At 49.6% G+C, this 26,651-nt stretch overlaps 1 protein-coding gene across 3 annotated transcripts in view; it reads right to left on the bottom strand.

The window, feature by feature from the left end:
- The window catches only part of Actn1 (actinin alpha 1), a 96,181-nt gene that overhangs the window by 17,430 nt on the left and 52,100 nt on the right, over nucleotides 1–26,651 (bottom strand). For all 3 annotated transcript variants that reach the window (XM_057782294.1, XM_057782295.1, XM_057782296.1), the window contains exons 2-9: nucleotides 23,350–23,464; nucleotides 19,300–19,419; nucleotides 13,912–13,998; nucleotides 12,083–12,170; nucleotides 11,544–11,622; nucleotides 9,163–9,244; nucleotides 7,670–7,755; nucleotides 650–742 (exon numbers count right to left, since the gene is read on the bottom strand). In XM_057782294.1, the coding sequence (XP_057638277.1) occupies nucleotides 650–742; nucleotides 7,670–7,755; nucleotides 9,163–9,244; nucleotides 11,544–11,622; nucleotides 12,083–12,170; nucleotides 13,912–13,998; nucleotides 19,300–19,419; nucleotides 23,350–23,464 (750 nt within the window). The remainder of the gene's footprint in view (nucleotides 1–649; nucleotides 743–7,669; nucleotides 7,756–9,162; nucleotides 9,245–11,543; nucleotides 11,623–12,082; nucleotides 12,171–13,911; nucleotides 13,999–19,299; nucleotides 19,420–23,349; nucleotides 23,465–26,651) is intronic.

Raw genomic sequence — 26,651 nt, 5'->3', positions numbered from 1 at the left:
ACCCCCACGCTATGGAGGAGGCGCCCAGGGTTCTGCTCTGCCAGGTCACGCAGCTTGCTATGGTGACTGGCTGGAATAGTGATGCAGGGATTAAAGCCTGGGCTTCTGGCTCTCACTAAACCAGAAGGCAGAGCCACTAAGGGGCTAAGGGAACAGTTTAAAAGGCTAAATTCCTTCAGGGAAGAAAACAAGCAGTAGCACCTTAACCCAAATGACAGTGGGTCAGCTGGGTGACTTCGTGTCATCTTGTCCCCTGCTGGCCTGTTAAGCCAGCCTGGGCCAGTTCTGAGTCCTCCCAGGCACACGTCTTCTCCGAACCTGATACAGCCCTGTAAACTTACAGAGCGGCAGTACACCAGGCTGCAAATGCCCCTGAGATCCCGGGCTCAACTCCCACTCAGTAAGTGAAAGAAAAAACAAGAGCCAGAGAGGTGGAGACACTTTCCCAGGCTCACTGTAACCCCGACACCACCTCCTCTGTCTTCACTGCCAACTCTCCCAGAGACCCAGAGCCAAGCTGCTCCATGTTAACTGTGCTTGGAGCACATACTGCACCAGCCTGGGACTGTGTCTACAGAATGACTCTGTAGGTACAGAAAGATCCCGAGAGCTTGCTGGGGCCAGTCTAGAAGAACACAGGGGTACCCACATCACTGGCCAGCTTCTCGTAGTCTTCCATAAGCTGTTCATTCTCTTGATTGACGGCCAAAACTTTGCAGATGCGGTTGGCTGCTGTTTCCGCCTGGCAACAAGATGGAAAAGTCATGACTAGCCCGCCCCAGCAACGTGGGCCCCTGGACACACCTGTGTCAACAAGCCCCTTCCACCTTGCTGCGCCATGTGGTTGGAAAGGGGCTCCTGGGGCTCTGAGTCACACTTCCTGTCTTCTGCATCACACTCTTGGCCAGCCCTGGACAAGGGTTGATTCCCCTAATGCATGCTGGGAAGAAATTAATCAAGTAATGGAGGCATTCAAAACCTCAGGTCAGGTGGAGAAAGGAAGAAGTTCATGCCCATCCTGGAATTCCAGGGATCGCAAGGCTTGGGACCTCGAGCTGGATTTGATGGGATTGTGAAGATGAGAGACTTCAAGTCTGAAAGTGAGGCGGTGCGGCCTCTCAGGTTCCCTGAAGAAATCTCTGAAGGCCCCTAGTTCAAAGTCTTTTAGAGAAAAGCTAAAGACATGGCCGCGCATGGAGGATAAGATGTAAGGATCAACACAGCACGGGTGGGAAACCCATCACAGGTGCCGATGGCCCAGCTAAGATCACACCGTGCACCAAGCACTGGGCCAGGATAGACCAGAGACAGTTCTCAGCAACGAGAAGAATGAAGAGGGGTGGAATGGTAACCAGCCACAAAGCCTAGCACCCCAAAGAGACCCCGCCTCTGGTGGCTAGTAAGGGTACTATGTACCCAACATCAGCAGGGACCCTGTGTTCCCGAATCCACTTCACTTAGGTGACTTTGTTGTTAGGATCTCATTAGGTAGCCCTGGCTATCCGGAAACTCACTCCTGTTGTACTCCATGTTAAACTCATAGATCTGGTCACCTCTAACTCCCACGTGCTGGGCGTAGAGGTGTTTCGCTCTCACACCTGGCCCACTTGAATGGCTCTGAAGCTGAGTTGTGTCCTTGGACACATGCCAACTCTATACCAAGGTGAAGGGAGTGTGAAGCTCTTTGGGGACCACAGGATAGAGAGGAGACAGTTTAGGGCAGAGAAGACGATGCCCATGAAGACAGATAGGAACCCTGAGACCCTGGAGACAGGTGACCTACAGATAATGAAGAACACCTGGCTTAAGAAAGAAGAAGACAACACGTAAATCTGGTTGATGAACAAAGAGTTTCTGCTACCACAAAATGAGACTGAGTGTAAAGAACTCCCCAAGAACTGGAAGAGATGGGCTATGATGTATGTGTTTCTTCCAAGAATTTTTCAAAGAGGAAATGCCAACTAAACTGCATGCCTGGTGGATGAGTGTGCTGGGATACGTAGGGGACAGGACAGAACAGAACTGTCCTAAAGGTCTCTCAAGTGAACAGCCTGTATCTACAGGGTGAGTAATGAACAGCCGGGACTCCAAGAGGAGAATGCGGGAATGGCCAGAGGGGGACCTAAGCACCCTCTGGATCGCAGCTCTCAGTTACCATCCCTGTCCTCAGACTCAACCCTGTCCTGCAAATGACATGGCCCCTTCTTGTACAGAAGTCCTCCTTGACTGCCACCTTGTGAACCACTGAGTAACTGTGGAGAATTCCCTGAGGCCCTGAAGAAATGAGTCACTTCCCAATAGCCTATCTCTAAGAGGCAGGGTCCAAAGAGAACGCAGACTTATGAGCATCAACTCAGCATGCTTCATGAAACTGGCAGGGGTGATGATCACCTGCCATGGTGTTACCAAAACTACTTTCACCGAAATTAAGGCAGAGGACCACAGACAACCAGGAGGCGGCGCGGCTGAAGACATTGCCACTAACAAGTCATGGATAGCTCATCATTGTAAATAAACAGCAGCTGCAGGCTGGCCAGGAACGTAACCATCCTCCTGCCTCAGACCCCAGAGTGCTGGGAGGACAGGTGTGCACTACTACATTCGCTTGCACCAATATTTCTAATGTAAACAAATCCCAGCTTACACCCACTGTCATCCAGATGTGCCCTGAAATCCCAGGCTCAGCAGCCATAAACTACTTGCTGGCCAAGCTGGTGGGCTGGGTGGGCTATGAGTTCACACAATTTCAAGAGCTGCGCTTGGAAGGCTTTGAAGTCTTGCTACAGGCTGGAGATGGTTCCACAATCAAAGAAGCATCCTTTGGATGAAATCTGGGAAGAGTTCTCCATGGGATTCTCAAGGGCTTTTTGCAAGGGTCGAAGACCTGATCTTTTTGGGCTAGTCTCAGCAGGAGAGAACCAGCAGACACTACTACCAGCATGCCCAAAGGACCAGCCTTTCCAAGAAGACCCAAAGAGTACAAGAGTGATTTCTTTACACAGGACCCACCTGTGAACACTTGTGGGTCACCTTGAGGGACAACAGTCCTTTGACCTTTGAGAAGAAGAAACTCTGCCCTCCTCCCACAGGCTGCAACCCTGAATGAGCCCGCCAGGGGCAGAGGGGACACATGCTCTCAAGTCTCAGCCACTACTAACCTAAGCCAGAGAGGTGAGACAAGCCAGCTTGGCTGGCCTTGCAGACCCCACCCACAGAGTGAAGGGAATCAGGCTGCAGATGGCTAGAGCAGCCCAGCAGCAGCCATCCCAAGCACCTAGCTTCTCGGCTTCCCCTCCCCAGAACTGCAGGGTGGGAGTTGAGGGACATAGAACATAAGCAATGCTCACAAGGTGGCCGGAGTGTAGAAGCACCGGGTAGGGACTTGGACTAGGAGAGAAAAAAAGTGGCCCTGGGAGAACGGCAGAGATGGAAGCCACCCAGAAGAAAGCCCAGGCTGGGTTCTAGTTTGGGGTTTTCTATGATGGGACAGGCTATTCTAAAACCCACACAAGAAGCAGGCTGCCCAAGTCTTTCTGAATGACAGACTGCGTGAGCTAGCACAAGCAAGCAGAGACACCAACAGGCCAAGAACGCACTCCAGAGAAGGCCAGATGTATATTCTCACGTTCTTTGTGACCACTTTCAACTGTACTGTTAGCATAACTAACACACAACAATTTTTTTTTACACAGGGTTTCTCTATGTAGCCCTGGCTGTCCTGGAATTTTCTATGTAGACCAGGCTGCCCTTAAACTCACAGAGATCCACCTGCCTCTCTGCTTCCTAAATGCTGGAATTAAAGGCATGTGTCACCACACCTGGCCACACAACATTTAATTAATTAAATATATATATATATCTCCATGAGTTATTATCCTTAGAGATTCTTTAGCTATCTTGTGCCAAACTTCCACCCTGACAATTGAGGTCCATCCATAGAGAGACTGTCATCAATTAAGAATGTCAACAAATACCCAAACCAGGCAAAGGGCTCCACTACCCACAACCCATTGTTCATATAAATGCTACAAAGATCTCGTTGTTGGTATTTTTAGTAAAAATTGCCTGAATCTAGTTAAAATTGCCTTTCTTTACTCCCAGTGACTGCCACTTACCTTACCTCCCCTCCCCTCAAGCCAGGCCTGCTAAGCCCAGCAGATCATGGCTTCTAGCCTCCAGCATGCAGCTTCCCCAAGACAAGCAGACTGGGGTGAGTTTGGGGACACATGTCTGTCCCTCCACCTGTGCCTCGATTTCCCCATAGTGATCTGGCAATGCTGGCTTCCTCTGCTCTCACACCACAAAGCTTCTGCCTTATTGATGATGACCTTCTTTGTCCCCACTGCTAGTAGTAAGTTCTTAGTGATGGTCTCTTCGCCCTTCCCTAGTGGCACCTGAGCCTCTCCTGGGGGCCTGTTACCCCACCCTAAACCTCCAAGCTCCAAACTGCTGCTCAAAAGCAGCCTGCAGCTCCACAGCTGCCTCCTCTGGACAGAGCTGCAGCAGAGCTAGCCCCGCTGACTGCTGACTGCTACCTCCTTGTCAGCTTGCCTTTCCAGACAGGCCCAGCTTCTGTGGATGGGAACACATTTTCTCCTTCAGAAGGTTTACATGAATGGAACGAGAGATTGATGGGCAGGTAGATGGATGCAGACAGCTCCACCTGCCCCTAAACATCCAGAAACATCTGCACCAGATCCAGTTGACCCCCTTTGGGAGGCCAACTCCTAGAAATAGCTCCCAAGAGGTCTCTAAAGCACCAGCTGCATAAACAAGGCTCGATGGTCTCCACCCATTTTAAACCCGGGCAGAGGAAAGCAAGGAAATCAGAACCTAAACCAGCATGCCAAACAGAAGTTGGTGCTTACCCAATGCGGACAGTCCCCTGACAGTTGTGCCCACCATATCCCTGCATGTCAACACAGGCACTCACACATGCCTATTAGCTGGGACCTTTCCATTTCTATTATGTATGACTGGCCAGAGAAAGGTGTAGAGAGAGGGTGGGCCATGGATATGGCCGGGCTCTAGAACATGTTTGTCGTGGGTAGTAGTGTCCACGGGGGCATCAAGACAAGAGTGTGAGATGCAGAAAGACTCCTTCATCTCCTTGCCCCCCAAACCAGAGGCACACATCCTTCTAGGGCTGATCACTCTAGGCAGATGCCATGGAAGTGGCTGGGGACAGCGCTGGCTCAAGCAGGACACCCCGCACCCTGCCACACTGTCAATGCTCCTATCCTGGGATGTGGACAAAAGCATGAAATGAGGGATGAGAAACAGGGAAGAGGGCACAGGGGAGGGAGGGTTTCAGAGGGAGAGCCACACAAATCCCACTCTCTCCCTACTACACGCAGGATACGTACACCACATCACATCTCTTCCACGCCATGCACGTGTGCATGCACATGCATGTGTGTGTCTAAGTAACGCACGGACACACACACCTCCCGAGCATTATCGGCCAGGCCACAGAGAAGGAATCAAAGACAGGCAAGGCCAGTGTCAATAGACATGAAGCCCAGGGCAGAATCCCTAAAGGCAAAGGGCATGAAAAAGAGGAATAAATCAGTCAGATAGAGGGGAGAGGCCACTTTGACGGCCTGTCCAGCACTCTCTATGTTGTTAGTAGGCTGAGCACCAAATGTCCAACCAAGGCAAGCAGAGGAGCTGCCCATACCCTGGCTAAGAGGTCAGGGACAGGGTTCAGGAGAGGTCGGCAGGAGAGCAGCAGAGGTGGGGGTGGGATGGAGGAAGGGGAGGAGTCAGAGGCCAGCAGGAGAGCTGGGAAGCTGGAAGCTGGCCACCACGGAAAAAGGCAGGGGTGAAGCACCCATCGAGTGGGTGCCAGGGTTGCTGCCAGCCCGTCTAGTTATCTTTGGGCAATTTTTTTTTAAAAGGTGCTTTTTCTTGAAGGTATTAAAAAAAAAAGACTAGTTTGGCTAGAAGACATTTTTACTGCTGGACATGAAGCTCGGCAGTAAAATGCTTCCCTAGCAAGCACGAAGCCTTGGGTGTAATCCCCAGCACCACCACAAAACAAAAAGAGAGATAGAAAAGAAAAAGACACCTTTGCTGCTATCTGCACAGTAATTTTAGTAACTAATGTCCAAATCTCCAGCCTATGGTATGCATACAAGTGGCATTTTTATATAGTTTACATCTATCTACGAAAGCCCTGGCTGGCAGATGGCATGCAGGACCCTGGCCTGGACATCAGGGAGAAAGTAGAAGACTTCTCCTGGCCCTGGTTCCTGCCTGAATTTGAGAAGATGGCCTGGTTCAGGCAGGAAGAAGGGAGGGTCAGAGGTGAAAGGGATTCTGGGTACTTAAGGGAATGTCTAAGGATCCAGGCTCTGACAGCTTAGCTGCCTTCCCCTCAGTGGGGTCCACTATGCCCATTGTGCACAGAGGCTAGGCGTCTCTGGTATCTGCAAGTGTGCCTGCCAGGGTTCTGAGTATGTCCTGTCCCCCATGGAGACGGGTGCATTAACTAACCCTCTCTCCTTCAGGGACTGCTGCTGGTGTCCAGCGGAGAGGACAAGATGGGCCAAAGGGCAGCAGGGAGAGCCGGCGAGGCCAAGGGCGAGCTCACCTTCTGCGCACCGAGAAGGCGTGGCAGTGACATGAAACATTAGGTCACATGGCCTTCCCCTCCGGCCTTAGCGTGCCTACACATCTGCACAGAGAAGGAGAAGAGGTTGAGAGGAGAAAGTAGAACAGCACGGAGCAAACCCGAACAGAAGCAGTGGACAGAGAACATGAGACAGAGGGGGGATGGGCGGGGGGGGACGACAAGAGCAGAGGGGACATGAGCAAGGAAGGGACGGGTGGGGACAGAGCTTCTACCATGCACTTCACACAGGTCCCTCAGAGGCCATGAGGAGCATGTGGCAGGCCTGAGGACCAAAGCCGTGAAGGTTTCTGTGGGCACAGCCTTGTGCTTCTGGGAGAGACCTCCACTGCCCCAGCTAAGCCTGTGGTGAGCGACAATCCCCAGTCTTCCAGAGCCCACAGTACAAACTGGGCCCTGGTGCATTATAAAGCATTCAACCTGGCTTTACCCTCTGCCTCCCAGAGCGATCTGGGTCAGGATAGCAGAAGGGGCTCACTGCCACTGACGTCCTCTCCCTCCTCCAGAACCGGTCACACTCATGTCTAAGAACACAGTGTGCAGTGTCCACACAGGGGTCCCAGGCAGGACAGGGTTCAAGGGCTGAAGACGGACTTGTTAAATACTGCCTGAGAGTAGAAGCAGGCGTGGGGTGGGGGTCCATGACAAGACCTTTGCAAAATGGGTAAGCGAAGAGAGAAGTGCGGCACAGCCCGACAGAGGCCTGGAGCTGTCAAGCCTGGAGCTCCTGCAGCCAGGACCCACTGGTCTCCCACACCCAGCCCTTCTGCCTGGGCCACGCGGCTGGTTCCAGAGGACCAGCACTTGCTAAATGTTCTTGGCCCTAAGACATGGTGAGCGACAGCAGGGTGGGGTAAGAGAGGAGGCAAACAAGACCTCTTCATAAATGCAGCTAACCATCCATGAGACCAGAACCAGGCCTTCCAGACACCTGCACCGGGACATGGAGGGACGAAAGGAGGGAAGGGCGGGAGGGTGTGGCCGGGATCTGGCATGAGGTGTGCTGGGCTTAGAAGGAGCAAGGGTCCCGGGTACCTTCTGGGCTCCAGAAAAGGCATGGTAGAAGCTAGACACATAAGTCATAATGGCTTTCTCATCCGGCCGGGCAGTTCCGACGATATCTGGAGAGAGAAAGAGAAAGCTGCAGTTTAAGCTACTAGACACACGGCACATCTCACACGGGGATGCAGAAACCTGCAGACTGTAATGGACCAAAAGGCCCATCCTGAATCTAGTCAGCCTCCAGAGTCAGTGTCCACTAGCAGGAACACGGGACTCAGAGGAAGGAAAAGTGATACCCCAGGAGGCAAGGTAAGACCACAGGGAATGCCTACTGGTAGCTCTCCTCCAACCACAAGATCAATGGCATCGATAAAAGGGGTTGAAGAAGGAGGAAAGGGCTGAAGATGGAAATAACATACAGGACTCACCAACCAAATGTATGCAAGAATACAGTCAACCCATGGACTAAAAGCCAACCCACTCTCAATTTTAAACCAGAGGACTCTGACTATGAGAGCAACAGGGGATAAATCGGGAAGTACTGTCATGTTTGCTAGATGTCAAACTGGTTTTTTGTTTTGTTTGGTATGTGTACGTGTGTGTGTGTGTGTGTGTGTGTTTGAGAGAATCTCGCTTGTGTAGCCCAAGTTGGCCTCAGATTCATGATCCTGTTTCGATCTCCCCAGTGCTGAGATTATAGGCATGTGTCGCACATCTGGCCTGTGGAAATTATTGTGATTACATGCAAGAATACCCATCTTCTTTTCTTCCCTCCTCTGATTTTTCAAGACATGGTTTCTCTGTGTAGCCTAGGCTGCCTTGGAACTCTCTCTGTAGACAAGGCTGGCCTCGAACTCAGAGGATTGGCCTGCCTCTGCCTCCTGAGGGCTGGGACTGAAGGTGTGAGCCACCACCGCCCGGTTAATACCCATATCTTTAAGGCATGTACTTGGAAGAAGGTAGCGGTGACTGAGATTTGATTTAATGCCGTCCAACAAAGACAGCAAAGGGACAAAGGAGAAAAATGAGATGGGATGAACTATCAATAACCCTTCTGGAATGGAGGGCATTTATACCATCTCATACTTCTGTGTATGTTTGGCATGTTCCTGATGGCATTTTCAAATATAAAATGCCTACTGGTAGGGTTGCCAGGAGCACAGGGCTGGGAGCAATTTTGGACACTCTCCCCACCCTACCCCTGTACTTCAGCTCCTCAACATGGAGCTGAGATACTTTAACATGGCACATGGCATCAGGGTTGAGGAGAGCCCAAGGGACAGTAGCCATGGTTCCTGATTCTTTTAAGGACAAGGGTGGAGGAGGAAGACCTACCCTTCCTTCTCCAAGAAGCTCACCCCATGCTGGTAGCATGCCTGTATGCTACCAGCTAGTGCCTCTTCCTCCAAACCACACAGAATCCATGGCAAGCAAGTGACCCCCAAGTTCTTCAAGCTGAGGCCCAAGCAAACAGCCCCACCCCCTTCCCGACTCAGCTGCTGGGAGCAGTGGGGAAAAGACCTCACCTTCAGCATCCAGCATCTTAGGGATGTCCAAGAACTTCTCTGCCACATCAAAGGCCGTGTTCAGGTTTGTGAGTGGATCGTCCTAAAGGAGAAAAGGACCGAGTGATCACACAGAGAGTCACGTGTCCCAGCCTATCCCAGCTGGGAGAGGGTGGGGGAGGGATACCTTCCCACAGCTCTTCCCAGGTTCTGGGTAACCAAGGCTGGCCTCAAGGCCAGGCAGGGACCATTAGCTGGAGGTTTAAAACATTCTCTTCCCACCTCAAGCTTCAGTATATCGGGGAAATGGGGTGGAAAATTTGGGCCTCAGGCAGAGTTGGGGTAGAAAATAACTGCTAAGAAACGATGCTGGAAAAATGAACCATCAGTCCTAACAGGATGCATGGGTAAAGAATGCAGACGTGGTTCCCCCATCCAAACTCAACAGCTGGCCTGTGTGCTCTTAACCCTGAAAGAACAGTTAGAAGTTGAAGCTGAACCCTTCTGTTCATGGGAATATGTTGAGTTCCTCTACGTAGTCATGGCTTTTTGATAATTCACATCTCTGCAATCCTCTCCAGAGAACTAAACGGGGAGAGGGGTGTGCCCTGGAGTGTACTTCAAACCCAAGCTCAGTGTAAAATGGTGCAGCTGAGTGTACAGTCCAGCAGGCGGCATGTCAGTCTCTTAAAACAATACAGTTGCCGTGGAGGAGGGCATAGAGGGTCCTCAAAAAATTAAACTCCCACCAGGCAGTGGTAGCGCACGCCTTTAGTCCCAGCACTCCAGAGGCAGAGGCAGGCAAATCTCTGTGAGCTGAAGGTCAGCCTGGTCTACAGAGGGAGTTCCAGGACAGCCAAGGCTACACAGAGAAACCTTGTCTTGAAACAAAGCAAAACAACAAAAAAAATTAAATTCCCACACCTAAGGTGTGGGGTTTCCCATGAAAGAGGGGGCAAAAGGATTGTAAGGAGCCAGAGAGCTTTCTGTGCTACTGTCTCCTACAAAGGCCACGTGGTTATCTAATACCATACGGTCAGCCCTGAAGACATATACTCATAGGGTAGCATTATATGGACTGATCAGTTTATATTTATGTATTTAGGATCACACTCACACACACACACACAAAACCACCACCAACAACAACAATAAAGACAACAACAACAACAATAAAGAGAAAGAGGCCACTATTTAGGCTGGGACTCTCTTCTCCCTTAGAGCTTAGCTTGAGAACGACAGCTCTAGCCCCAGACGTGGGGCCAGGCCTCAGGCTCCTCCCTGTTAGCTGACCGGCTCTTGCGGGTGAGCGGGGAGTGGGAAAACTATCTGCTCTTTTCCTCCTTGCAAATCTTGTTTTTTGTTTTGTTTTTATTTTTATTTATTTATTTATTTGTTCTTTTGGCAGTTTGCTCATCTATCTACACCCTAAAAGAGGTTGCCAGGGCAAGAACATCAGGACTTTCTTGGTTCCTGGTTAGCAAGACGCTCTGGGACACAGGTGTCTGTGGAGAGTAGGAGGCTAGATTGAACACTGCCCTCAAGTATCCTGGGGGAAGGGGAGAAACAGGCTATATTCCTATAAGAGGCCAAGAGGCCTATACACCAGCAAGTGGGCCGGTTCCCTTTCTATTCCATTCCAGACCAGTGTGCGGCTGCGAAGAGCTCACAACAATGGCTTCACAGCAGATAAGAATGGCTCAGGAGGTCTAAGCCAGGGTCCTCTGAGCAGCTTGGACACCTACAGTCACCATGAGCCCAACCACCTCACCTGCTCCACATACACTTCTCACTCAGGAAGATCACCAAGTCAACTAATACCCAAATATAAATGGCGATGACGTAACGGCACACAACTTCAGCCCAGGCTGAGGCAAGAGGATCATGGGAGATCAAGAGTTGGAGATCAGCCTGAGCAATGGAGTGAAACCCATTACTACCTCAAAAGTGTAAATAAAACAGAGTGGAAACACAGGAAACCAAGCCTACAGTGCCTGCCTACGCGTATACAGCAGGTCAGGGACACTGGGACAAAATGTCTCTCAGGATACGAGATGTCTTACATCACCCGTAAGTACTGTCACCATAAAAGCAGAACTAATGTAAAGGAGAAAGGTCACTCAGCATACCATCACTCAAACACTACGGCCTCAGATCTGCTAGTTTTCTCGGTGGGCTGAGTATGTGCACAGGAATCTGCGATATGCACACTGGGCAATGAATAGAAAAGGCATCTTTCTGCTCCCTTCCAGACAGGGCTCAGCCTGGCTGGCCCAGGTCAACACCTTTAATGCTGGGCACTGGGTTCTTAGCAGTGGCCCTGTCCTCCCTCAGTTTGTCTCTATCCACTAGGGACCAGCCATGAGTCAGGAGAAGATGGTTCATCAGGTGAGCACACGTACCTTCCGCAGCTTCCCATAGTCGATCAACTCAGGCCGGTGTCGGTGGATCAAGGCACAGAAACCAAGGCCATCCTTCCAACTGGAGAGAGAGAAAGAAAGAGAGGGATGGGCAAGCTGATGACTTCTGACTTTCACTATGCAATCCTCTGGAGCACAATTTAGAGGAGAGAAAGGGAGATTTCTGCCTGCCACATTCCCAGGTATTGGGGTCATGCTTCTCGGAGTGGTTGGAAGTTGAGGTGAACCTGCCACATCTACCCTCCTCGCTAAGGCCCAGGGCCTTAGCCCATTGGTCTGGAAACCTGGGCTGGCCTTCCTGACATGATCTTTGAGGGGGTCTTGCCAGTATCATAAATACAAGCACAGGTGTACCAGGTAGCAGTCAAGCCCAATATGCTACGGGGAGGGATGGCAGATTCAAAGAGACGGCACCTTTCCCCAGAAGATTTTTTTTCCCCTGACTCTTCCAACCAAAGGGTGCGGGGAGGTCCTGAGGAGGTCAGCTGACCTCCGTGGGAGTCTCTGGCTCCAGCACTCACCTGATGTGGAAGTTCTGGATGTTGACATTTTTATACGGGGCTGTCTTCCTCTGACACCACAGGAGTAACCCTTCTTTAGCTGATGTCTCTGTGAAGGAGGAGGGGAAGGCAGGGGCTGACCCAGTGGGCTGACCCAGGGGAGTAAGGACACTGCTCCTAAGGGGACCTACAGGGAGGGGCCTTAAGACCCCAAGTCTGTTGAGAGAAGGAAGAAAGAAGTCCAGGCCATCGTGTCTACTTATTTGGCAAAGTTGGAAAGGTTATTTAAGAAACAGAGAAGCGGGGCTAGAGAGATGGCTCAGCAGTGAAGAGCACCGGCTGCTCTTCCAGAGGTCCTGAGTTCAATCCCCAGTGGGGTGAACACGGAGGAACAGGAAGGAAGCACTCCTGTTGTCCAGGCTCACCTGAAGCCAGGCTTCTTCCTACTGACTGCACTGATTTCGCCCTGGTGCCATCACTTTCTACAGAGTGGGTGGTTTAAACTAAGCCAGGCACCTGAGGGGATGCGGAATTCTCAACTCCAAGGTTGCAGACTGCACTGCCTCCAGGTGTTCAGATCTGGGAACTGCAGGTGGTGGCATTTAGTAAAGAACCTGAGAGACCTCATGTATTTCTAACTCATAATATGGACTTTAAAATAAGGTTAAAGGATCTCTACAAAGACTATAATTTTTCAAGTACAATCACTTGTTTTGGGGAGCCAGGTATCGTAGTGTTTCCTTTAGTCCCAGCACTCTGGAGGCTGAGGCAGGTCAATCTCTGGGGGTTCAACGCCAGCCCAGTCTACATAGCGGGTTCCAGGCCAGCCAGAGAGGTACATGGTGAAATCCCGTCTCAAAATATTAAGTAAACAAATTTTATATATATATATACACACACACACACACACACACTGGCATGGGGCTGGAGAGATGGCTCAGCAGTTGAGAACACTCAGTGCTCTCATAGAGGTCCCTGGTTCGGTTCTTCACGCCCAAGTCAGAATAGCTCACAATCACCTGTAACACCAGCTCCAGGAGCCAATGCCTCTGGCATCTGAGGACATCAGCACTCACCTGAACATAACCACATACAGACATACAAGCAAATACACAGTTAAAAATAAAATAAATCTTAATGGGACCGGAGAGATGGCTCAGTAGTTAAAGGTGCTTGTTGTTCTTCCAGGACTCAGGTTCAGCTCTTAGCACTCACACTGGGAAGCTTACAACTCTAATTCCAGTCTCAGGAGATCCAATGCCCTATTCTGGACTTGGAACACGAGGCACACACACAGTACACAGATATACATGCAGGTTAAAACAACCAGATACATAAAAGAAAAAACTTAAATATGCATTTTTAAAAGCATTTTATCTCAATCACATTGTTTAAGAAGGTGGTTTTTGCATGCATATATTATGTACATAGAAAACCACAAATAGTAAATGATAAGAGCACCATTATCAGACCCAAAGCTCAAAAATGGCCAGAGTAAGCAATCAAGTACAGTCACGTATCAGGGCGTCAAGTACAGTCACGTATCAGGGCGTCATGGGCCGATCTAAAAAATGGCCACCAGGGGGTGCTATGAGAGCAGGGGTGGACATGGGTCAGCTCACTTGCCCATGTTTAATCCTTTCCCCCTGAGGCCCCAGTGAGGCTTTAAGATACCCAACCACAGCAGCCTTGCCCTTCTGGAAGTGAGGGATGCTGCTGGGTCAACATATTTTGGAGGAGTCATTTGAAATCATGGTCATTGCCCCAGGTGGGGGTGTTCTAGATGAGCCTGGAGAGGAAGGCTAGACGGGGAAGGAAAGGGAGAGGAACAGAACGCAGTGGAAACCCACCTTCCACAGAGATGTCCTGGATGGCAAAGCGAAGGATGATGGTCCAGATCATGCCCAGGGTCATCTTCACATTCCCATCCACAATCTCTATAGAAACAGAGGCAGGACACGTTAGGGGGACTGGAGCCACAGACACACATTCTCGGCATCCCCATGCCACCTCCGGACCACTTAGAAATCAAACATCACAAATCCCTCCGTTTCCAGAAGGGGGGTTGTTTGTTTGTTTGTGCAGGAGACTGAACCCACTCACCTCAAACAGAATTCACCATGTCTATCTAGCTCTACGGTCAGAAGCTGGTGAGTTAGTGGGACAGACCAGGACAGACGCCATGAGAGAAGCCTGTCTGGGCATGACTCTCTTGTAAGGGAGTTCATCAGAAAGGATGCTCTACCTGAACCAGAGTCCTCCAGTCTGACAGACAGGAGGGGACAGGTCTCTAAGCTCTCACAGAGGTCCTAGGCAGAGGCGACAAATGACCTGGGGGTCTGTGGCCAATCACAGCTCTTAAAACAGTCACTCCTGCTAGAGAGCCAGGGTGAAGAACAGACAGTCACGCAGTCCATTTTAAGAGCTGCCTACCCTCTGATTGGTCAAATCTCAAAGTGTCCTAAGTTTTAAAAATAGAATTTTGTTTTTAAAACCCACTCAAGAAGACAGCTCAGACAACCTGCTAAATTTAGTCCTCGTACTTTCCAGACCTTATATGCTGCGATTCTATTACATTGTCCTTCCTTTTTTATATAAAAATATAAATCAGGGTAGAGAAATGGCTCAGAACAGTGGCTGCTCTTCTAGAGGACCCAGATTCGATTCCCAGCACCCATGGCGGCTCACAACCATCTATAATTCGAGTTCCAGGGGCTCCAACACAGTCTTCTGGCCTCCACAGGCCCCAGGCGAGCACGTGATGCAGACACACGTGTAGGCAAGAACATACAAAATAAAAGCAAGTAGAAGTCCATCCCTCTTCATCAGGCTCTGGCGCGGAAGCGTCGGTTATTAATTAATTACTGGAAAGGGCAGAAAAAGAGCAACTTCCCTTGAGGACTCACAGCCCCGAGGAGTGGATAAAACATGCAGGTAAGCGAGTGAATAGCTGTACTATACATCAGTCTAAGCCACAGAACTCTCTTGGTTTTGTGTGGGCGGAGAGGTGAGGGTCAGCTGCAGCTCCCTAATCCTCCCCAGTGTGCAGCAGAGGGCAGTAAGCTGGCCCATGGCAAGATGCTCTCAGTGAAGAGCAAGGTACCCAAGCGATATCTTAGCTACTCCCTTCTGCAATACTACTGCATTTGGTCTGCACTGGTGGGCTGGGCAAAGGAACACCAGTGTTCACTTGGGACACGAGACACAATGTAACTGTTCCTGCTGAGAGCCACAGACAGCAATGGGCCACAGGTCCATGTTAAGAGTCACCGAAGAGTCTCGGCGCAGGCAGCTGTTCCCATGATCGGCACCCTCAGCCAGAGCTTCTCAGGAAATACTGCAGGTGAGGCAAGAGAGTATAGAAAGCTGAGGTGGGTCCTGCACTCGGGCTCATGCTGGGACTACAGGAGTGCATTACCAAGCCCCATCTCATAATGGTTTACATTTTTAAAAAGATTTATTTATTATGTGTACAGCACTCTGCCTCCATGTATGCCTGCAGGCCAGAAGAAGGCACCAGATCTCATTACAGATGGTTGTGAACCACCACATGGTTGCTGGGAATTGAACTCAGGACCTTTGTAAGAGCAGCCAAGGCTCTTAACCTCTGAGCCATCTCCCCAGCCCCATCCCATGGTTTACATTTTAAAAGATGTTTTCATCTACAACCTCCAGGGCGTTGTTAACATCCATCCACACTGAAAAAGTGTAAATCGACAGACACCGAACTCTAAGCTCTCACAGGTAAACAGACGAGAAACGTGAACAAATCCAGAACATGCGATCCAGTACATCATTTTCCCAGACGTTAAATTAGTAAGCTTTAAAAACAAATTCAAACAGATACACATTATTATTACACTGCATCTAGAAGCAGAAACCGGCTTTTAAAAGAAAAAAAAAATCTTGCTGAAAAAGCTGGCAGTGGGCAGCAAGCATCTCACAGCGGTTCAGTTCTGGCAATGAAATTCTATCTCCGTGCCTGGCCAAAGACCTGCGGTGCAGAGTAAGGTTTCTGTCTAAATACCCTAGTTGTTCAGTTATTTATCATGGAAACAATGTTCAAAGGACAAAGAGTGACTTAAGTCCCCGGAACCCACCGCCCTTCTGCTCAAAGTCAAAACTTCCCACCCCGCCCAGGCCAGGGCCAACAAGGCCCTCTTAGGCTGGCAGCCTCATTATTGTTCCTTCTCCCAGAATATCCACAGGGCTTGGGCTTGTCCGTCCGCTCCCCCAGGCCGTGTCACTGGAGCCTTTCTGGACCACCTTCTACCTGACATCTGTAGGTATTTCTCGTTGTCTTCTGGTGGACAAGGGTCAGGACTATTCCTGTCTTGCAACACTGCTCAGAGCCCACAGGCCTGGCATGCATGCATGAATGAACGGATGAGGCAGGCATGAATCACGGTGAGTGAGTAGAGTGACCCTGGAGGACCTATCAGTGCCTGGCCACTCCCAAGGCAGGCCCAGGTAACAGCTCAGAGATGCTCAATGAGATGTTAGCAGAGCCAGCCATTCAACACTGCATTCCTGAGGATTTAATGACTCAGGGGGAAACGATCCTTACCCTGAAATTTTATGGGCAGCATTTTGACTCTGAGGGGAAATTTTTTTAAGCTTATAAAAGTGATGACAACAAGGTTCAGCCTCTCTGGAACGAAGGCTCCCCTCCCCTCTGCCCGACTCCATGAGGACCAAACACTCTGCCTCCCCTGGGGACCTTTCAAAAACTAGCGAGACAGGATTTTTTTTGGGGGGGGGTCCTCTCCCCCTTCCCCAGAACTTAGTGAATTCTAAGATACAGCGAAGAGACAAAACTAACCCTAGAGAAAAGGAAGGGGAGCAGGGTGTTCTCAGGTGAGGTGAGGAAGGACAGCGGAGTGTGCTCAGGTGAGGTGAAGGACAGTGGGGTGTGCTCAGGTAAAGACTCCCTCACTTCCCCCTGTTATTCTAAGTCCTAGGTGCCTGGGGACACATCCCATGGGGTGGATGAGGGTGAGATCTCAGCCTGGAGCCTAATTGGGCTTTGCTATGGAGGTGCAGTCTGGTTCCGAGCAACCTGACATTTTACCTCTCTGGCAATTTTTCTGAATCTCAGCAGCGCCACTCACCCTAGAAGCTGGCCTGTCAACCCCACTTCACCAGCCTGTCCCGAGGAGATAACCCACTGGCCGCTTCCCGGTGGGTTAGGTCCAGGCTAGCACAAGACACCCTCTTCCATCTCTCCCTTCCTCTTTGGGTATCCTTTGCCAAATTTTCCTTTCTAAAATTCTGCTTTTCCTGACTTTTTTTTTTTAAAGCCAGCCACAATGGCCCTGCAATCCCACTCAGAAACAGCTAGTCAAATCTAAGTAAGCCCTTTTTTTTTTTTTTGAAGGAAAAGCTCTTTCCAGTTCTCTGCAGTCCTCACCCATCCCAATTGCTCACCCTAGTCCATTTCCCACACTCTCCTTCCCTACCCCAATGGGAACTGGTGCCAGATCATCGAGTAGCATTTTTCTTGGCTTTCCTTGCCTGAGAAAACTCTGCCAGGCTTCAGCCTTCCTTAGTAGAACAAGATGTTCTTTTCTTTTTATTAAGAGGCCAAGAATGTTTTTCCAGCCACAAAGTGAGTACCTGCCACATACATGCGTGCTTTGAACACACACCAGGCATCAGCAGCCAGAAGCTGTGGCCACGGGCTGAAGAGAACCTAGCCTCTGCCCTGGAGATGCTCAAAACTGCAGAGATGCCAGGATCCAGAGGTGTGGTTGCCACCTGAGCACCAACCCAAATAGGCAAGACAAGGGTCAGCTGACTTTCTCAATACAGGGCCCGCCAAGAAATAGTTTTGTCTTCACTGGCCACATGGGCTCTGCGGCAACCACTCAACTTCACTGATGATACCAAAAGCAGCACCGGATGACGGGCAAACAAATGTGGTTTTGTGTTCAGCAGTTCACCAAAACCTTTGTCAACCAGACTCAACCTGACACACAGCAGTTTATTGTCCCTGTTAAAGCAGATAGATGAGCATAAAACCCTTCTATGTCTAGAAAAAAAGGACTTTTCCCATTACCTACACGAGATGGGTTCTTACAGATTTAGAGGGAGCAATAGTGCCCCACCCGGTGCATTTCTCTGGTGTCACACAGAATTGGATTTGTACTCTGGAACAATCTTTATACACTGCACATATGTAATTACTCTCATTAGTTAATAAGGAAGCTAACTGACCAGTAGCTGAACAGGATAAGGTCAGGTGGGACAGACAAACTGAGAATGCTGGGAGGAAGAAAGGCGGAGTCAGAGGATTTGCTAGCCAGACACAAGAGGACATGTACAAAATGAGGTAACGAGCTATGAGCCATGCGGTAAACTTAGATAAGAAATATGGGTTAATTTAAGTCATAAGAGCTAGTTAGTAATAAGCCTGAGCTTTAGGCCAAGCATTTATATTGAGCCTCCGTGTGGGTTATTTGGGAACTGGCAGGCGGGAAAGAAAGGTCCGCCTACAGATTTGGGTTCTAGTTTGGCCACTCACAGAAGATGGGATCAGAGGAAGCAGCATGGTCATCTGTATGCATGTTTTTCTATGGTGGGGGTGAGCATTAGAGATACTCCATCCTATGAGGTCACAGGTTAAAGCATTTCAGCATGGCTTTCCTCATGATAAATGAGTCCTCAAATACAAAACTGTGGCTACGTCTTAGCCAAGTGAGTAAGATGGTGCCTTTCAATTCTTGGCACCCTGCAGCAGGTGCCCAATGAACGTGTGCTGTGTTCATAGGTTATGTCATCAGAGGGCCCAGTTAGAATATTGCAGCTGCTCCTACGAGCCAGCACAACATACAGCAGAAGACCTGCTCCATTCTAACTGTGAAGGGTATGCGAACAATGGATTCTGCTGCATTAAAAAAAAAAGGCTTAGAGTGATGGGAAAAGAACAAAAGAACCAGGGAGATGCTACTAAAAATGCTGCTTTTTGAGCAGCAGGGTCTCCCCAGGGCCCTGCCATCCACGGGTCTATCTGCACTGTCCCACCCACAGAGCACCCCTGCAGGACACGGAGGGCAGTGAGGTATCAGGTGAGGTGCTCAGCACTCTGGGTGCAACTGCACATCATAAGGACTGTAGTGAAAGAACGGGAAAGGGAAAGGGGCGAGCCCTGGTGTAACCCTAGGAGGACAGTGTTGTTATTACAGGAGTCAGAGCAGAAAGAATCAAGGAAGCACTGGCCCCAGGGTATCAAGCCTCACCTTCGGCCCCGATGGACACCAGCTTGACTCCTTTGCTGGCTATGAAATCCAGGGCCTTGTTGACGTTGGAGATCTTGTGCACTCGCATCTTGCCTCTCTCTGGCTTGGCCAAGCGTTCGCCTGATCAAGAGGGAGGAAAATGAAAATGAGATACAATTGTCCAGGAGCCAGGGCCATCCTTACTCTTCCTCATCCAAAATGCTTCTTAAGTGGGCACATGCCTGATTTGCCTCTCAGATGTTCAGAGTTATCACCCAGGAATCAAAGATTAGTTGAGTCTACCTTGATTCCCAGAGAGAAACCTGCGTGCATTCACTCAAAAGTTATAGCTTTATTTTAAAAATACTTTTAGAAGTGTGTGTCTGTCTGTCTGTCTGTGTGTCTATGTCATATATGTGCAGGTATCCAAGGAAACCAGAAGAGGGCACTAGATCCCTGGAGCCGGAGTTACACTGGCAACTGAGCCTCCAGCTATGGGTATTTGGTACCAAACCCAGGTCCTCTGGAAGAGCAGCAAGCCTCTGTTATTTATTTTTTATGTTCCTGACAGATGCCAGAGATTGAGGTGCTGGGCATCTGAGAGCAAACAAGTTTCTTGCCTTTTATGTAATTGCAGTCCAGTCGGAAAGGACGGGTCTTAAATTAAAAGGTGGAAAAATAAACATATACAATGAGCTATGGCTTACACCTTCTGAGCGACATCTGAAACATGTGTAGAGACGCAAGAAGGAAAAAAATCAGTAGATGTGGACCAGAGGAGCTCAGCAGACCAGAATACTAAGGGAAACAAAGCCAGTCAAGACTGTAGCCAGGAGGCTCCAGACAGGAGCAGGCACATGAGTCGACTAGAGACATTCGTCTAACATTCTGGCCAAGACTGGTCTAGATGCTGCTGGTGGCCGGGAGCTCTGTGAGAAGCTGAACTGAAAGGAAACAGGCTAAGTACCTGGGTAAAGAAATCTCAAGACAGCAACACATTCAAGCTGTGGCATAGTTACAGACAGGTGCTCTTAGCAAGTTGACAACGGGAATCAAGGGCAAAGAGCAGAATGGAAAGATCTGGAAAACCTGAATTCTCACACACCCCCCAAAGAGCAAACTAAAAGTTGTGGACAAACAGGGGGTGACTGCTAGAGGTCACTGACATTAAAAAGAAGCCAAGGCAGCTTTGATACGATCCAGGAGTTTCTTTCTCAATGGCCTCCCCAGCTTCTCCTCTCTCCTCCGTGCCAGGAACTAACAGCCTGTGACTAACAGAAACTTTTTGGGTTCTATTGACTTAGAGTACTAGCGTCCATCAATCCAAAGGCTTAGGAGGACATCGGGGAGCGTCTTGGGTCTATAGAAAAAGGCTCTGCCATCTTGTTGTTTTTCTCTGACGTACCCACCAACGTGTTTTAAACTCTTCTTGATTTATTTTTTTTTATTTTAAAAGTTTTTTATTATTATTTTTTTGGATTTACTTTTTTTTAATTTTTTTCTCTCTTCTTGATTTATAATTACCTTTGTTCTGTAAAATCTATAAAAACCTCATGAAACTGCTTCCACACCAGAACATTGGATTTGAGAAAAAACAAATCTGTGTTTCTGGGCCACGATCATTCCAAACAGCCTCAGAACAAACTATCTCTTATTCTCTTTATAAAAAAAAAAAAAAAAAACTTTACATGGGGTCAAGAGGAAAACACCTTGACAAGAAGGATGTCTTTGACATGTCAGGAACTGACCAGACCCCATAATATAAAACTATAAACTCTTTCGAAAGAGTTTCCCTTCAGGGGAGGGCAGTGAGGAAGGAGGATAAATTATAATAAAGCAAGGCATATGCATATATAATTATATATAATACATGCATATATAATGAAGCCTATTACTTTGTAAGGTAACTTGAAATTAATAGTAATATAAAAGTAAGTCATAAGGGAAAAAAAAGTTTTCCTTTCAGAAGAGGGAGCTGCTCGGGTTCCCCGCCCAAGGAAGCATTTTCCTAGGTTCAGCTTCTCAACGCACCCAGAGGTCACTGCGGTGTGGGATGTTGGGAGCTTCATCCATATGACACTGGCTTTGCACCCATGCAGAATCCAACAATAACAGATCTCTGGCGGCCTCTACCCACATGTCAAAGGAAGGCCTGGGAGGCTAGGAAACAGCTAACACGGTTGAATTACCTACAAAGAGCTCGGTGAGGGTGAAGCCTGTGCTGCAATGGAAACCCCTTGAAGATGCTGGAATGTGGAATGTCTGCTCATGACAGCCTCAGGCAGTGGACGCAGCAACACAAGAGAAAAGCCACGTAGAAGGAAGGGCTACTCAGTCCACCACATCCACCATGCCTCCCCAGGACTGGACATGGCTGTGCGGGCTGTAATCCTTACTCTTCTGAGTTCTGGTCATATTTTGGTACTATTCTCCCTTTCTATACCCTCTCATGTGTGCCACAATATGTTAGAGGCATGCAAATTTGATTTATTTATTTACTTCTTTATTACAGGGGTTCAGCACTAAGAGACTGCCTTGAATTTCAGTAGGGACTTCTGAACAACGCTGGAATTGTTAAGATCGTACGGTCTCATGGAGATAGTGAATATAGCCTTTTGGGGTCCCGGGGTGGAATGTCAGGGTTTAACGTGACGTGTTTGGTGTCAAGTTGACAAGAGGTAGATCTCCATGTCTTGAGTGTTGACTTGACTGGATTAAGAGATGCCAAGATTAGTCAAGTACACGCCTGGGTGTTCTCATTAGGGATCTGACCCGATCAACAGATCAATGCCCTGACAGATCCAGAAGACAATGGCATAATTAAAAGGTGGTGAAAAGCAGAAGGTGGGGCTTTTGGAGGAAGACCATCATTAGAAAAATGCTCTGGTCTCTTTGTGTACCCCCTTCTCTTGGCTACTTGCTGCCAAGATGCCCACTGATCTGTTCCACCACGGCCTCCCTGCCATTGTGGGCTGAAACCTGTGAATTCAAGAGCCAAAATAGGTAATTCCCACCCACCCCCAGGCGAAAATGGTTAAGTTCCCACTGTGTACATTCTGCCCTACCCAGGTTTCATTTTAAAGGAAAAGTGAAAAGCTGTTCTTAGAGAAGCAAGCCTGTCGAGAGTCATGCAAAGGCACAAGAAACGGGACATGGGAACGAACGGGACACGTCATCATCTGGGGAGATGTGGGAGCCTCCCAGCGTGGCAGAGGGCCTGAGGTCTGCTACCTTTTTGGGAATAGTTAGTTGGAGACAAAGCAGGTGCCAGCTCCCAAATGATCCGAAGTGCTGGGCAAAGGAATGTGGACTCAGGCTGGAAGCCCTGGGGAGGCACAAAAGCCTTCTGAGCAGGGAACAGCGTGACCATATTTGGGCTGTCAGAGTGCTGGGCGGCAGGGGGGAGGGGAAGGGGCGGAGCCAAACCTAAAGCCTGGGCGGTTTCCTCTAGGTGGGAGTCACCAGAGGCTCACAATACAAAAGGTTAAAAGGGGGGGGACACAAAGAGTGGGGGTGTCAAGGTGGAAAGAAGGGTAGAGGCAGAACAATCTGTGGTCCGAGGTTAGGCTTTAGGATGGCAAGACGTAGTTCCAGCTGCTGCTTTGGAACACCCAAGTGGACGTGCACAACGCTATCATGGTTTCTCTCCTAGTGGCTCAGGTCCTGGAAGTTTGACTCCAGCATGGTGATGTTCCAAGTGGTAAGACTTTTAAAAAGACAGGGCCTAATAAGGTCATCGGAGTGATCCCTCCACAGAAACAGAGTAAGGGATGTGACATTTTGATTGATGCCTTTTCTGTATCTTATATAATATACAAATTTTTATATTTGTATAATTTTTGTCTTATATATTATATAATATATATGAATACTGTGTGTGTGTGTGTGTGTGTGTGTGTGTGTGTGTGTGTGTGTGTGTGTGCGCGCGCGCTTTGCCTGCATACATGTAAGAGCACCATGTGCTTGCCTGGTACCCACAGAGGCCAACTCTGAACACGACAGACAGAAGGCAACCAAACATCAGGCTAGAACCCAGAGGGGGCCGCCCTGTCCTGGGCCAGGCCAGCTCACCTGAGATGACCTCCAGGAGCAGCATGAGCTTCAGGCCGTCACGGAAGTCCTCCTCAATGTTCTCGATCTGTGTCCCCGCCTTCCGCAGGTGAGAGTTGCACCAGGCTGTGAATGTCTAACGCGAAGGCAAGAAAAGCAGGTGGTCAGTCTCCTCACGAGCCATGCCGTCTCTGTGGCCCTGATCACGGGCCTCAATGACTTCCAGTCCCGTCCCCATAGTGCCCCTCCCAGCTGTTCTGTGTAAGAACCTCAGCAGGCTCGTGACACCCTCACTTTACAAGCCACAAGAAGGGCCCAGGGAGGATGGCCATAGTCACATCAACCAATCAGAAGGCTCTTCACAGAAATGCCAGGGAGGCATCCTTTGAGGCCTAAAGGTACCGGGTGGGGATGGGAATGAATCAGTACATCCCAGCCTTCCTCAAAAACATCATTTCTACCCCCACCTAGAAGGGCCACAGTCTCATTCTTAGCAATCTCCCTCTATAGTTTTAAGAAAGAGTAAAGCCAGGCCGGGCGGTGGTGGCGCACGCCTTTAATCCCAGCACTCGGGAGGCAGAGGCAGGCAGATCTCTGTGAGTTCGAGACCAGCCTGGTCTACAGAGCTAGGTCCAGGACAGGCTCCAAAGCCACAGAGAAACCCTGTCTCGAAAAAACCAAAAAAAAAAAAAAAGAAAGAAAGAGTAAAGCCAGAAGTTACCAGCAAAACCCACCGGCACCTCTGGCTAAGTCACCTTATAAAATCCTTTCCCTCCTGGTAGCCAACCAGGGGAAAGGATTCCTTTTTGCTGGGGACAGAGTTCAGAGGCATAGTGTCGGGATAAGGAGAAAGTCCCCCGGCGGGCGTATGTGGATATCTGGGTGAGGGTGGATCGCCCTCAGCTGTAAAACCGTGGAGAATCTCAGGAGGGGTGGAAGGAAGTTGACACAGGCCATCAACTTTGTAGCTACTTCTCTGTGAGATGGAGTGGGGGACAATCGGGCCCCCAGCCATAGACGGGCCACCAACCAAGGGGGCTTATGCTAATAACACCTCGCGATAACATGGTACAGACATGGGACGGGCTGACTCCACAAACACGGGACACAGATGCGCGTACATTCCAGTTTCTCCTGTTCATTCAGAACTCGGCCAAATCTCAACCCACGACACCACCACACGAAGCTCAAGAGTCTGATCCTGATCCTGTCCACCTCACTGTAGGGGTCGCCCAGCTCTTCTTGCCTACCCTGCAAACCCCATGGTTGAGTAGCATGCTTAGAAGGTCCTCATTTAGGGGAGGTCACTCACATCCCTCTTGCTTTGGGACCCTCCAAAGCGAAGAGGCAAAGGGTGGGCAGAGAAAGACCATCCAACTCGCTGTCTACGGGGACAACAAAGTTTGGCTGTCTGGATTTACGAACAAAGTTGAAGAGTCTGTGATAGCAAGAAGGGGGACGGAGAGATAGGAGAAGTCAGAGGGACAGCGCTGGATGAGGTCTGCGCTTCAGTTCTCAGATCTCATGGTAACTAAGTTACCTACCCAGGGCAAACACCCACCACCGTGAGAGGGAGAAGGGACGTGTACCATACGAAATCTTTGTGGAAACCACATCAGATAAGGGTGGGCAAAGGAAAACTAAACCATTCCTCAGTCTGCTCCGACCTTTGTACCCTGGTTGGCTAACACACCTGCTTAAAAAGGACTGGGTACAGATGTCACCTCCTCCAGGAGATGTGTCTGGGTTGGGCTCAGAGCCTGCAACACCGCGTTCTACTGTTGCTTGGACCTGGCAACATGGCCACTGTTCGGCCACTGGTCAACCCGACACCCCAGACTGGTAGCTCCTGCAGGTCAGTACTTAACACTCACCTGCGTATGCTAGGCTCAGGGCTGCAGTACTGGGGGGAGGGGGTGACAGAAAGAAGTCTAGGCCCTGGAGAGGGAACCCAAAGAGCCAGCTTATCGCCTATGTGTGACACTAAGTGGTTAGTGTTAGGAATTTTTTCCTAAGGCGAGCTCTTTGCCGAAGCAAAAACTCCAATCAAGCCAGATCAAAACAAGTCAAATTAAGAAATATCCAGGTTTAATGAAATTCCTGCACTCTCCAGTGGCCCTGAGGGGGAACTGGGAGGTGACAAACACATCCCAAACAGGGAGTTCACTTAAGTGCCCTGTGGGAGTGGTCCTGACCCCCCCAGGGAGGGGATTTGGAGTCCAGACAACTCTCAGGCCTGGGGGCTGAGGGCTACACTCCCAACTTAACAGTTAGGGCAGGGAGTGGGTAGGTGGCCATCCTCCCTGGTACTTAGAGACCCTCTGGCCTCAGAGGACAGCTTCGGAGAAAGGGCTGCCAGGGTCGTCTGCCCTGGATACCCTGGAGGGGAGGGTGTACTCCTTAGCTTTTATTTTCATTTTGCTATCGTTTCTTTAGTCGGCATTTTAAAAAAAAATACTGCAACCAAAGTACTCTTTTGGTGGCATAAAAAATCCTGCAAAGTGTGTTTAAATCTTTAGAGTAGGCACAACTACTCTGGTTCCACACAATCTCTCCCAACTGCCACCTGTCCATACTTTGGCCCCGAGCCACCACACAGCACATACCACTGTGGCTAGGGATGGGAGTGTCTTAGCCCATGATCAGTATCTCCTATCTCAACACCTAGTTCTTAAGCCTCTTCCAGGCCCACCTCTAACTTTCAGTGCCTTGACCCTCAGCCAAAGGGAACTGGCTAGTGCCAGCAACAGGAAGCTCAGGTTCCTGATGGGAGCCGCCCACCAGAGAGGGCCCAGAGTTCTCCCTGTTTACGAACCTGGCCGTGAAGGCAAGCAGGGAGGAGCCGAGGGAGGAAGAGGCTGTTGTAAGAGGGCTGAGCTTGTGAAAGCCGCTAAGTACGGTAGAAAGCAGCTGGCCCCATTTCCTGGGGAAGCTGCGGGAGCCAAAACAACACCTGTGTTTGTTCAGGCCTCCAGGACAAAGCCCTGAGGCTAAGCCTACCAGAAGAGTCAATAAAAGTCCTGGTCTCCAGGGCCCCACAGCTTAGGGTCCTGAACCCCTCAGAAGTACTAAAGTACCCCTACAAGCAGTAGCCACACAGCTCAGGCATGGGGGACGTGGAGTAATTGAATGTTAAGAACACACTCTTCCCAAGCGCTGTTCAGAATCCATTGTTCTCTAGACTCCCAAAACTCCAGATCCCTTAGCAGTAAAATGAGGATCGCAGGGCACTTCCAAGTGCACAGGATTTAAAACACGATTTACAAAATGCCTGCCATTATACCCACCCAAAGGCCCCAAAACAACAACAAAAACCCAAACAT

Source organism: Chionomys nivalis, chromosome 10 (genome assembly GCF_950005125.1).
Source record: "Chionomys nivalis chromosome 10, mChiNiv1.1, whole genome shotgun sequence".
NCBI classification, from domain to species: domain Eukaryota; kingdom Metazoa; phylum Chordata; class Mammalia; order Rodentia; family Cricetidae; genus Chionomys; species Chionomys nivalis.
Note: the sequence above shows the minus strand (reverse complement) of the source record. Positions and strands in the feature narration are given on the sequence as shown.